General features: G+C 53.0%; 1 protein-coding gene and 1 pseudogene across 1 annotated transcript in view; both read right to left on the bottom strand.

The window, feature by feature from the left end:
* Positions 1-1,048: 1,048 nt before the first annotated feature.
* Positions 1,049-15,000, bottom strand: part of LOC147029064 (SPARC-related modular calcium-binding protein 1-like) — a 205,339-nt gene continuing 191,387 nt past the window's right edge. The window contains exons 12-13 of the mRNA XM_085879991.1: positions 3,393-3,426; positions 1,049-1,931 (exon numbers count right to left, since the gene is read on the bottom strand). Coding sequence (XP_085736117.1) covers positions 1,898-1,931; positions 3,393-3,426 — 68 coding nt within the window. The 3' untranslated portion in view covers positions 1,049-1,897. The remainder of the gene's footprint in view (positions 1,932-3,392; positions 3,427-15,000) is intronic.
* Positions 4,349-12,651, bottom strand: LOC147029066 (uncharacterized; annotated as a pseudogene).

The raw sequence follows: 15,000 nt of genomic DNA, 5'->3' as shown, positions 1-15,000 counted from the left end.
GTGGGTATTTAGGTAAATTGAAGATTGGCAATTGACCCTACCCCACGTGGTCTGCCCATTGGCGTATTTCGGTTCTTGCACAAGGACACATCGGCCTCGGAGTTATCTGGGCGGCGATCTATCTTCCGGGCGATCGGTCGGGCCGACTCGACTTGCGGCTCCGTCAGAGCGGTCGGCTCGCGGCGGACCACCGGGACCGTAACAGTATATTAATATTTTGTAATAAAAGCAGATCACACAAAATGGTGAAAAAGTCAACTTTGCATGTAATTGCTGAAAAGAGGACCTCTGTGGACTGTTTCATCATAGCTTTCAAAGCAGGATATAGACTATAGCACAGCGTTGCGCTCAATGAAGTTTCTTATCTTCACTGTGTATGCCTTAATCTTATCTTCACTGAATATAATTGTCCGAACAGTATAAAAAGTGGTTTCATGCTTTGAGTTATAAAAATTGCTAAATTGTTAAAATTTTCAGATTTCACTTCAGATTTTGACAATTATTTAGTGAATGAGATCCGATCCGATCCGAAAACAGATATAATATTTTGATTCTGTAATTTAATTAGTCCGTGAGAATAGATTGTGTTTCCAAGTTGAGCATTGTTGAGCATGCAAAGTTTGGGTCCGCGAGGTTTCATGGTTTTGGAGTTATGGAGGAGATGGACGGATTTACTGACACACTGACATTTATTAGTATAGATATATGTATATGCACACTTTGTTTCCTGCAAACAATTTTAAATTTGGCCATGGTGCCAGTGATGGCTCGCCTACTCTTCCCAAAGTACAATGTTGGATCTTTAACATCCACAAAATATTGCTGGCAGACGGGACACCCAGTTCAACATCCATCCAAGAGACGGCACACACATTGATATTGATGCCGCTCCCTGCCTGCAAAACAACAGGATGACAGTTAATAGCTGGCTCGCGATTGAAACTCAGGCTAAACAGCTTGGAAGCTCAGGGTGCTCCTACATCAAGGCGATCCTGCCAGCCTTCTTGGATAGCGAAAAGTAAATGAACAAAAACCCTCGTACAGCGCATTGGGAGAGGAAGTGCATGCTTACTTTGCCTTCATTCTTTTATTGAGAAAACAACAGCAATACAAATTTAACATTTCTGCTTTTACATCAGAACTACAAAATAAATAGCTGCTGAAAAATAGCCTACTCATTAATGTGAATGCGCTTTTTCATGAAAACAGGCAAAACAAGCTTCAACCCACTTCACATCAGGGGCAAGCATATGTAATTATGAGACTTAAGGTGCTGCGTATTGTGAAACATAACCTCAACTTAATTTACCATTTCAAGGAAACTATATTTGTGCATCTTTCTTCTCGAATATCAGTGAAACTTCAAGGCCATAAAATGCGTTTCTATTGTCAGTAATTTCATACCGACGAGAACTGTTTTCTGTAAAACCACTTAAAGTTCTCACGAGTTTGTATTTTAAGTACACTTGATTTCGGTTTACAAATCTGGGTTGTGCTCGAACTATTAAAACCAACAAACAGAATCGTTTATGGATTGCATTGCAACAATAATAATTAATGTTGATTTTCTAAATCAATCGACAGTGACAATTTTTCTGTGCATCATGAGATGCCATTTGGTGTTTGATCGCAAAAGGTTAACTACAGTGGAAACAAATCATCAGCCATGATATTAATTTCTCCAAGAACTTTGAGCCCATTTTTTTAAAGCAAATTATTTTTGACAGTTGGAGCTTCACCTTCAGCCAAAATATTACAAGTCAACAATGATATTCCTTAGCAATTGGAAAGGACTTCATACATCAACAAAAAGTGCACAACATACTGTTAACCTGTAAAAAGCAACTCTATTCTGTGATGCTTTGTGGCAGCTTTATCTTGGACATCCGCAATACAATCACTGTGTGCGCCGCACTTTCCCGCGTCTGCTCCTGAAAACCAAAAGCAACTTTTATCAGGTATTTTTTTCCCCAAAAAAAAGACAACACATCAGTGCCATACCAAACTGAAACGACCAAAATCAGTTGAACAGTCTTACAAATAACATTCAAAAAGCTCTATAAATGAGATTAAAAATGTCGCAGGCACTGTAGTGGCTCATAGAAAAGACTAACCACCATCTCAAGACAACTTTGCATGGGAACTAAATGATTCTCACACACACACACACACACACACACACACACACACACACACACACACACACACACACACACACACACACACACACACACACACCCCGCACCACCTTCTGCCCCTACGCTGCACCCTATTGCACCCCTCATCTCCAACTTCATAGTTTTTAACTGTGGTCCATCAGTATCTGAGATCTCCTTTCTGATATTATGGATCTATCCATTCAGGTGACTGTTGCTACTGCCGACATTGTATGCCAAACTGAAACATATCTTCCCTTAGGATGTCTCCGATTACTCTCTGCCTCTCCCTGGCTGTTTTCTCTTCCATTTTGACAGCGACCAGGCCGGACCCAAAGGTTGTATTGCATTCTGTGTCATGAACTCCATTCTATGCTGTTCATTTTCCACACTAACTCTGTGTCCAAATGAACCCCTCCCAGCCTTCTGGAATACCCTTGACTAAGGTTTTGCTCAGGTTTTGTATCAGGTTATATATTTCACGATGAAAGGCTAACCTGACTGAACGATGTTTTAGTTCACTCTGTAAGGCTTGCGACAAGTGCGTGCCCACCTTCGGGAAGCGAAGGAACATCATCTTGCAAATGAGGCAAAATGTCACAACATGGCGTTTGCCTCCAAATCTCATGCCCCCACCCCATTGCACTCAGTCCCCATCTTACTCCCATAATACCCCTTGTCTACTGGACTTTACATCTTTCTCACTTTAGAAGGTAGACAAAATGTTGCCCTGCGCTAGAAATCCCAGCTTCGACCTTGCTTTTGTGGTGGGTCCAAGATGGCATCGGTGCCCATGTTCTCAAATCCTGCTCTACGTCTCTTGCTTTTTTCCTCTGTCTGTGCTCTTCAGCGTGCTTTTCTCTTTTGGCCATCTCACATTTGCCTCAACTGTGAGCAAAATAATAGAATCCATCATTGCTGCTAACAGCTTTTCTTGTCTTGAAGCAGCCTGATATCTGGCCATCAGTTGTATTCTGGCCTGGCCACTCAACGTTGGACTTGATACTAACCAGGACCAAGGGGGGGGGGGGGGTAGGGGGCATGAGAGGCAGTTCTCTCACCCCATCATTCCTGCGAGTGCGTCTTGCCTCCATTTTCCTCCACATGTCATGTTTTATAAGACAATGTATGTCCAGAACCCAAGTTGTGAATGAATTGCCTAAGAGTAGATAATACTTCAGTAAAGTGTGTGTCGTGTGTTTTTCCATTTATATAATTATGTATTTCATATCTTGCCTTCTGTGCTGTCTTCGATTGGCATGCCTTTCTCCTGTAAGGACAAAAAAGAAGGAAGGTCAATAAATTAATCGTGATCATAATTATTACGTCACATGCTCACACTTCTCATTTCAAGAATAAAAGATGAGGAAACTTAATACTGTATCCACACCCAATTCGATTAAGCTATCAATTGACTTTTTTTTTTTTTTGGATGCAAAGTTGAGATTCGTGGGAGAGCGAGAACACTGAAGGGATCAGGACACAAAAGGAACGAGAGAGAGAGAGAGAGAGGAGAGGAGAGGAGAGGAGATACAAACAGTAGTATTGAAGGACAAAATAGAGGGAGACTGACAATCAATGGATGTGGGGAGGAATGGGGAAGGGGGGGCAAGGGAGGATGCATGGAGTGGACAAGATAGCTACACAAGCAAACTCTCAGGAAAGAAAACTGGAAATTTGGAAGGAGGTGAGCTTGGGAGTAGGTTAATGGGGGTGGAAATATCATCGTTTTTGGAATGGGGATGATCTGAGATGATGATGAACAGCTGTCTTGAAGACCTGGAGGGAAGAATGAGATTGAAGAAAATGTGGAAGTTGGATCCACAGGTGTGGGAAAAGAGGAACTAATGAGCGTAGGTGAACATTGATCCTGGATTTTGGGAGTTTCACCAGAAGAGGGTTGCTGGTGGACCGTGTGTGTCCTTCAGAAACCGAGGACGTGGTAGAAGTTGGACTACCGACCTGTCTGTGATTGGAAAGTGATTGGCCCATCGACTCAGCTTCATCATGTGAGATTCCAATGATTTTGAAGACCTTGGTTTCCATGGCATCAGGCTGAGCAAAATGTGAGGCAGGGAAACCAGCCTAGAAGGGAGAGCATTACTCCATCAAGCTGTGGAACCCTAACCCGAACAGCTCTGTGGATAGAAGTTCAGGTGTACCAAGGAAAGACTTTCAATGATGGAGGATGCTCAGTCGGCAACTGGATTTGGAGGAAATCTTTGAAATGTGGTTTGCCGAAGATAGTTCATGGCTGTTCGTGAGACCCAGGAGTATGAGTGACTGAACTTCTTTAAGAGAATTGTTGAGAAAGTAGATGAGAGAGACAGACACAGAGACACACACACAGAGACACACACACACAGAGACACACACACACACACACAGAGACACACACACACACACAGAGACACACACACACAGAGACACACACACACAGAGACACACACACACAGAGACACACACACACAGAGACACACACACACAGAGACACACACACAGAGACACACACACACACAGAGACACACACACACAGAGACACACACACACACACACACAGAGACACACACACACAGAGACACACACACAGAGACACACACACACAGAGACACACACACACAGAGACACACACACACACACACAGAGACACACACACAGAGACACACACACACAGAGACACACACACAGAGACACACACACAGAGACACACACACACAGAGACACATACACACAGAGACACATACACACGAAGACACATACACACAGAGACACACACACAGAGACACACACACACAGACACATACACACAGAGACACATGCACACAGAGACACATGCACACAGAGACACACACACACACACACAGAGACACACACACACACACACACACACAGAGACACACACACACAGAGACACACACACACACACACACAGAGACACACACACACACACACAGAGAAACACACACAGAGACACACGCACATACACACAGATACACGCACATACACAGAGACACACGCACATACACAGAGACACACACACACACAGAGACACACGCACGTACACAGAGACAGACGCACGTACACAGAGACACACGCACGTACACAGAGACACACGCACGTACACAGAGACACACGCACGTACACAGAGACACACGCACGCACACAGAGACACACGCACGCACACAGAGACACACGCACGCACACAGAGACACACACACGCACACAGAGACACACACACGCACACAGACACACGCACACAGAGACACACGCACACAGAGACACACGCACACAGACGCAGACGCAGACGCAGACGCAGACGCAGACGCGCACACACGCACACACGCACGCAGACGCACACGCGCACAGAAGCAGACGCACACGCGCAGACGCACACACGCAGACGCAGACGCACACGCGCAGACGCAGACGCAGACGCAGACGCACACGCGCAGACGCAGACTCAGACGCGCACGCACAGACGCAGACGCAGACGCACACGCGCAGACGCAGACGCACACGCGCAGACGCAGACGCACACGCGCAGACGCAGACGCACACGCGCAGACGCAGACGCACACGCGCAGACGCAGACGCACACGCGCAGACGCAGACGCACACGCGCAGACGCAGACGCACACGCGCAGACGCAGACGCAGACGCACACGCGCAGACGCAGACGCACACGCGCAGACGCAGACGCAGACGCACACGCGCAGACGCAGACGCACACGCACACGCGCAGACGCAGACGCACACGCACACGCGCAGACGCAGACGCACACGCGCAGACGCAGACGCAGACGCACACGCGCAGACGCACACGCGCACACGCAGACGCGCACACGCAGACGCGCACACGCAGACGCGCACACGCAGACGCGCACACGCAGACGCGCACACGCAGACGCGCACACGCAGACGCGCACACGCAGACGCGCACACGCAGACGCGCACACGCACACACGCACACGTGCAGACGCAGACGCAGACGCAGACGCACACGCACACGCACACGCGCAGACGCAGACGCACACGCGCAGACGCAGACGCAGACGCAGACGCACACGCGCAGACGCAGACGCACACGCGCAGACGCAGACGCACACGCGCAGACGCAGACGCAGACGCAGACGCACACGCGCAGACGCAGACGCACACGCGCAGACGCAGACGCAGACGCACACGCGCAGACGCACACGCGCAGACGCAGACGCGCAGACGCAGACGCAGACGCGCACACGCACACGACGGAGACACGCGCAGACGCAGACGCACACGCGCAGACGCAGACGCAGACGCAGACGCACACGCGCAGACGCAGACGCACACGCGCAGACGCAGACGCACACGCGCAGACGCAGACGCACACGCGCAGACGCAGACGCACACGCGCAGACGCACACGCGCAGACGCAGACGCACACACGCAGACGCAGACGCGCACACGCAGACGCAGACGCGCAGACGCAGACGCGCAGACGCAGACGCGCACACGCAGACGCGCACACGCAGACGCGCACACGCAGACGCACACGACGGAGACGCACACGACGGAGACGCACACGACGGAGACGCACACGACGGAGACGCACACGACGGAGACGCACACGACGGAGACGCACACGACGGAGACGCACACGACGGAGACGCACACGACGGAGACGCACACGACGGAGACGCACACGACGGAGACGCACACGACGGAGACGCACACGACGGAGACGCACACAGACGGAGACGCACACAGACGGAGACGCACACAGACGGAGACGCACACACACAGAGGGAGACGCGCACACACAGAGGGAGACGCGCACACACAGAGGGAGACGCGCACACACAGAGGGAGACGCGCACACACAGAGGGAGACGCGCACACACAGAGGGAGACGCGCACACACAGAGGGAGACGCGCACACACAGAGGGAGACGCGCACACACAGAGGGAGACGCGCACACACACAGAGGGAGACGCGCGCACGCACACAGAGGGAGACGCGCACGCACACAGAGGGAGACGCGCGCACGCACACAGAGGGAGACGCGCGCACGCACACAGAGGGAGACGCGCGCACGCACACAGAGGGAGACGCGCGCACGCACACAGAGGGAGACGCGCGCACGCACACAGAGGGAGACGCGCGCACGCACACAGAGGGAGACGCGCGCACGCACACAGAGGGAGACGCGCGCACGCACACAGAGGGAGACGCGCGCACGCACACAGAGGGAGACGCGCGCACGCACACAGAGGGAGACGCGCGCACGCACACAGAGGGAGACGCGCGCACGCACACAGAGGGAGACGCGCGCACGCACACAGAGGGAGACGCGCGCACGCACACAGAGGGAGACGCGCGCACGCACACAGAGGGAGACGCGCGCACGCACACAGAGGGAGACGCGCGCACGCACACAGAGGGAGACGCGCGCACGCACACAGAGGGAGACGCGCGCACACACACAGAGGGAGACGCGCGCACACACACAGAGGGAGACGCGCGCACACACACAGAGGGAGACGCGCGCACACACACAGAGGGAGACGCGCGCACACACAGAGGGAGACGCGCGCACACACAGAGGGAGACGCGCGCACACACAGAGGGAGACGCGCGCACACACACAGAGGGAGACGCGCGCACACACACAGAGGGAGACGCGCGCACACACACAGAGGGAGACGCGCGCACACACAGAGGGAGACGCGCACGCACACAGAGGGAGACGCGCACACACAGAGGGAGACGCGCACACACACAGAGGGAGACGCGCACACACACAGAGGGAGACGCGCGCACGCACACAGAGGGAGACGCGCGCACGCACACAGAGGGAGACGCGCACGCACACAGAGGGAGACGCGCACGCACACAGAGGGAGACGCGCACGCACACAGAGGGAGACGCGCACGCACACAGAGGGAGACGCGCACGCACACAGAGGGAGACGCGCACGCACACAGAGGGAGACGCGCACGCACACGCACGGAGACGCGCACGCACACGCACGGAGACGCGCACGCACACGCACGGAGACGCGCACGCACGCACACAGAGGGAGACGCGCGCACGCACACAGAGGGAGACGCGCGCACGCACACAGAGGGAGACGCGCGCACGCACACAGAGGGAGACGCGCGCACGCACACAGAGGGAGACGCGCGCACGCACACAGAGGGAGACGCGCGCACGCACACAGAGGGAGACGCGCGCACGCACACAGAGGGAGACGCGCGCACGCACACACGGAGACGCGGACGCACGCACACACGGAGACGCGGACGCACGCACACACGGAGACGCGGACGCACGCACACACGGAGACGCGGACGCACGCACACACGGAGACGCAGACGCACGCACACACAGAGACGCAGACGCACGCACACAGAGGAGACGCGCACGCACACGCACGGAGACGCGCACGCACACGCACGGAGACGCGCACGCACACGCACGGAGACGCGCACGCACACGCACGGAGACGCGCACGCACACGCACGGAGACGCGCACGCACGCGCGCACGGAGACGCGCACGCACGCGCGCACGGAGACGCACACGCACGCGCGCACGGAGACGCACACGCACGCACACAGAGGGAGACGCGCGCACGCACACAGAGGGAGACGCGCGCACGCACACAGAGGAGACGCACACGCACGCGCGCACGGAGACGCACACGCACGCGCGCACGGAGACGCACACGCACGCGCACACGGAGACGCACACGCACGCGCACACGGAGACGCACACGCACGCGCACACGGAGACGCACACGCACGCGCACACGGAGACGCACACGCACGCGCACACGGAGACGCACACGCACGCGCACACGGAGACGCGCGCACGCACACAGAGGGAGACGCGCGCACGCACACAGAGGGAGACGCGCGCACGCACACAGAGGAGACGCGCGCACGCACACAGAGGAGACGCGCGCACGCACACAGAGGGAGACGCGCGCACGCACACAGAGGGAGACGCGCGCACGCACACAGAGGGAGACGCGCGCACGCACACAGAGGGAGACGCGCGCACGCACACAGAGGGAGACGCGCGCACGCACACAGAGGGAGACGCACACGCACGCACACACGGAGACGCACACGCACGCGCACGCACACACGGAGACGCACACGCACGCGCACGCACACACGGAGACGCACACGCACGCACACACGGAGACGCACACGCACGCACACACGGAGACGCACACGCACGCACACACGGAGACGCACACGCACGCACACACGGAGACGCACACGCACGCACACACGGAGACGCACACGCACGCACACACGGAGACGCACACGCACGCACACACGGAGACGCACACGCACGCACACACGGAGACGCACACGCACGCACACACGGAGACGCGGACGCACGCACACAGACAGACGCGGACGCACGCACACAGACAGAGACGCGGACGCACGCACACAGACAGAGACGCGGACGCACGCACACAGACAGAGACGCGGACGCACGCACACAGACAGAGACACACACACAGACGCACACACACAGACGCACACACACAGACGCACACACACAGACGCACACACACAGACGCACACACACAGACGCACACACACAGACGCACACACACAGACGCACACACACAGACGCACACACACAGACACAGAGAGAGACACACACACACAGACACAGAGAGAGACACACAGACACACAGACACACACAGAGAGAGAGAGAGAGACACAGAGACACAGAGAGAGAGACACACAGACACAGAGAGAGAGACACACAGACACACACAGAGAGAGTTAAGAGACACACACACACACACAGAGAGAGAGAGAGACACACACACACGCAGAGATACACGCACACACACACGCAGAGACACACGCAGAGACACACGCAGAGACACACGCAGAGACACACGCAGAGACACACGCAGAGACACACGCAGAGACACACGCAGAGACACACGCAGAGACACACGCAGAGACACACGCAGAGACACACGCAGAGACACACGCAGAGACACACGCAGAGACACACGCAGAGACACACGCAGAGACACACGCAGAGACACACGCACAGACACACGCACAGACACACGCACAGACACACGCACAGACACACGCACAGACACACGCGCAGACACACACACAGACACACACACAGACACACACACAGACACACACACAGGCACACTCACAGGCACACACAGAGACAGACACACACAGCACACACACACAGTCAGCACACACACAGACAGACACACACAGACAGACACACACAGACAGACACACACACACAGACACACACAGACAGACACACACAGACACAGACACACACAGACAGACACACACAGACACAGACACACACAGACACACAGACACAGACACACACACAGACACACAGACACAGACACACACACAGACACACACACAGTCACACACACAGACACACACACAGCCACACGCACACAGACACACACAGGCACACACACACACAGACACACACACACACAGACACACATACACGGACACACACACACACAGACACACACACACACAGACACACACACACACAGACACACACACACAGACACACAGACACACACAGACAGACACACACACACAGACACACACACACACACAGACACACACACACAGACACACACACACACAGACACACACACACACAGACACACACACACACAGACACACACACACAGACACACACACACAGACACACACACACAGACACACACACACAGACACACACACACAGACACACACACAGACACACACACAGACACACACACAGACACACACACACAGACACACACACAGACACACACACAGACACACACACAGACACACACACAGACACACACACAGGCACGCACGCAGACACACACACAGCCCCACACACACAGACACACACAGCCAGACCCACACAGACAGCCACGCAGACAGACACACACAGACAGACACACACAGACAGACACACACAGACAGACACACACAGACAGACACACACAGACAGACACACACAGACAGACACACACACACAGACACACACACACAGACACACACACACAGAGACACACAGACAGACACACACACACAGACACACACACACACACAGACACACACACACACAGACACAGACACACACAGACACAGACACACACAGACAGACACACACAGACACACACACACACAGACACACACACACAGACACACACACACACACACAGACACACACACAGACAGACACACACACAGACACACACACAGACGCACACACAGACACACAGACCGACACCCAGACAGACAGAGAGTCTCGCAGACAGACACACAGACAGACACACAGACAGACACACAGACAGACACACAGACAGACACACATACAGACACACACACAGACACAGACACACACACACAGTCACACACACAGAGACACACACAGACACACACACAGACACACACACAGACACATACACACACACAGACACACACACAGACACACACACAGACACACACACACACACAGACACACACACACAGACACACACACACACAGACACACATACACAGACACACACACAGACACACACACACACACACACACACACACACCCAGACACACGCACACAGACACGCGCAGACACACACACAGACACACACACAGACACACGCACACAGACACACACACAGACACACACACACAGACACACACACACAGACACATACACAGACACACACACAGACACACACACAGACACAAACACACGCACACACAGGCACACACACAGACACACACACAGACAGACACACAGACACGCACACAGACACACAGACACACAGACAGACACACACACACAGACACACACAGACAGACACACACAGACAGACACACACAGACAGACACACACAGACAGACACACACAGACAGACACACACAGACAGACACACACAGACAGACACACACAGACAGACACACACAGACAGACACACACAGACAGACACACACACACAGACAGACACACACAGACAGACACACACAGACAGACACACACAGACAGGCACACACAGACAGACACACACAGACAGACACACACAGACAGGCACACACAGACAGACACACACAGACAGACACACAGACACACACACAGACACACACACACAGACACACACACACAGACACACACACACAGACAGACACACACAGACAGACACACACAGACACACACACACAGACACGCAGACAGACACACACACACACACAGACAGACACACACAGACAGACACACAGACACACACACAGACACACACACACAGACAGACACACACAGACAGACACACAGACACAGACACACACACACACAGACACACACACACAGACACACACACACAGACAGACACACACAGACAGACACACACACACACACACACACATACACACACACACATACACACACACACACACAAACACATACACACACATACACACACACAGACACACACACACACAGACACACACACACACAGACACACACACAGACACACACACACAGACACACACACACAGACACACACACACAGACACACACACACAGACACACACACACAGACACACACACACAGACACACACACACAGACACACACACACAGACACACACACACAGACACACACACACAGACACACACACACACAGACACACACACACAGACACACACACACAGACACACACACAGACACAGACACACACAGACACACACACAGACACACACAGACACAGACACACACACACACAGACACACACACACACAGTCACACACACAGACACACACACACACAGACACACACACACAGACACAAACACAGACACACACACACACACAGACACACACACACACACACAGACACACACACACACACAGACACACACACACACACACACAGACACACACACACACACACACAGACACACACACAGACACACAGACAGACACACAGACACACAGACACACAGACACACAGACACACAGACACACAGACACACAGACACACAGACACACAGACACACAGACACACGGACACACAGACACACAGAGAGACACACAGCAGAGACACACACAGACAGAGAGACACAGAGAGAGAGACACACAGACACACACACAGATATAGACAGAGAGACACACACACATAGATACACACAGAGATACACACACACGTAGATACACACAGAGATACACACACACGTAGATACACACAGAGATACACACAGAGACACACACAGACACACACACAGAGATATATCGACAGAGAGACACACACACAGACACCCACACATACAGAGACACACGCACACACAGACACACACAGAGATATAGAGACAGAGACACACACAGAGATGTAGAGACAGAGACACACACATAGACACACACACACACACAGAGACACACACATACAGAGAGACACACACACTTACAGAGAGACACACACACACACACACACACACACACACACACACACACACACACACACACACACACACACAGAGGGAGACGCACACAGAGGGAGACGCACACACACACACACACACACACACACACACAGAGAGACGCACACACACACAGACACACAGAGACGCACACAGACACACCCACATATGTCAGGGTTAAAAGACATATTCCAAGTGTTTTATCAGCTTGTGATTTTGTCAAGGTCTGAAGAGAGGAAAGAGGCTGTTGCCTGTCTATCTGAAGGATGAAGGACGTCATGGCAAAGAGTTTCGTCATCACCAAATAGATAAAGATGGTTTCCCAGAATCAGAGAGGTCATTGTTGAAGATGAAGAATCGGAATGGGCCCATACCACTGCTTTGGGGGCACTCCAGTCTTGAGAGGGAGAGGAGATGAAAGGATACCGTTGAGAGCCACACGTTGGCTCTGGGAATAGAGGAGGTCAGTTTACCATGTTTGGAGTTGGATGCCATTGGCAGATAGTTTGGAGAGAAAGGTGGAATGCTCGACTGCATTGAAAGCTTGAGATATTTCCAGAGAGACGACCTTGATCTCATGTCTGATATTGAAGACCTCAATCATGGGACATTTGCTCCCGGGCCCAGATCTTAACCGGCCCAAACAATTGAGTGAATAAAATGTTTTTACGTACGGTACTTTCTCTTTTTACAAATGATAATAGCTGTTTGGATATGGTCCACACTTAGTAACGGTTCTGTTCTACATCATAAAATAACTATAATCATGATTACTTTTACTCTTTGTTTGTTTTAGATCCTAAGCTTGACCTTGACATTGCCATTTCCCTCTTTGATGGCCTCATCAAGTTCACCACATTGCAACATTCGAGATTCTCATTCTTCAAACAGAAGTGGAAAGAGTTAACCGGCAATTACACCTATCCTGAGGAATAATGTTGGGAAGCAAAAGTGAAACACACAGATGGAGGACGACATCCCACATAATGTTTCCACAACTACTGAAAACAGCGTCGTTCGAACACCCGCAGATCGCTTTCGAGTCGATTCCTTCCTCCCTATTCAGGACAAGCTGGTGGCAACCCTGACAAACTGGTGTGCTGCGTCTTCAGACATCAGTGGGAAGTTTGTTTCCTGCGGCGACCACAACTCGAACGGTGGGAGAAATCGACATCTTCACGAAAACATTGGTGGAAACGTCCACTGCAGATCTTGAGCCTGATCTTTCCGGTGAGCTGAACTTCCTGACTTCAGTTTTTACCTCTGCCACCAAAGGTGGAAGGAGGTTATGTTTTCACCCCTGTCTGTCTGTCTGTCTGTCTGTCTGTCTCTTTATCCGTTTGTCACA

This window comes from Eptatretus burgeri, chromosome 4 (genome assembly GCF_056783735.1).
Source record: "Eptatretus burgeri isolate ZD-2024b chromosome 4, Ebu_testis_v1, whole genome shotgun sequence".
Classification (NCBI taxonomy): domain Eukaryota; kingdom Metazoa; phylum Chordata; class Myxini; order Myxiniformes; family Myxinidae; genus Eptatretus; species Eptatretus burgeri.
This window is presented reverse-complemented; position numbering and strand designations above follow the sequence as displayed.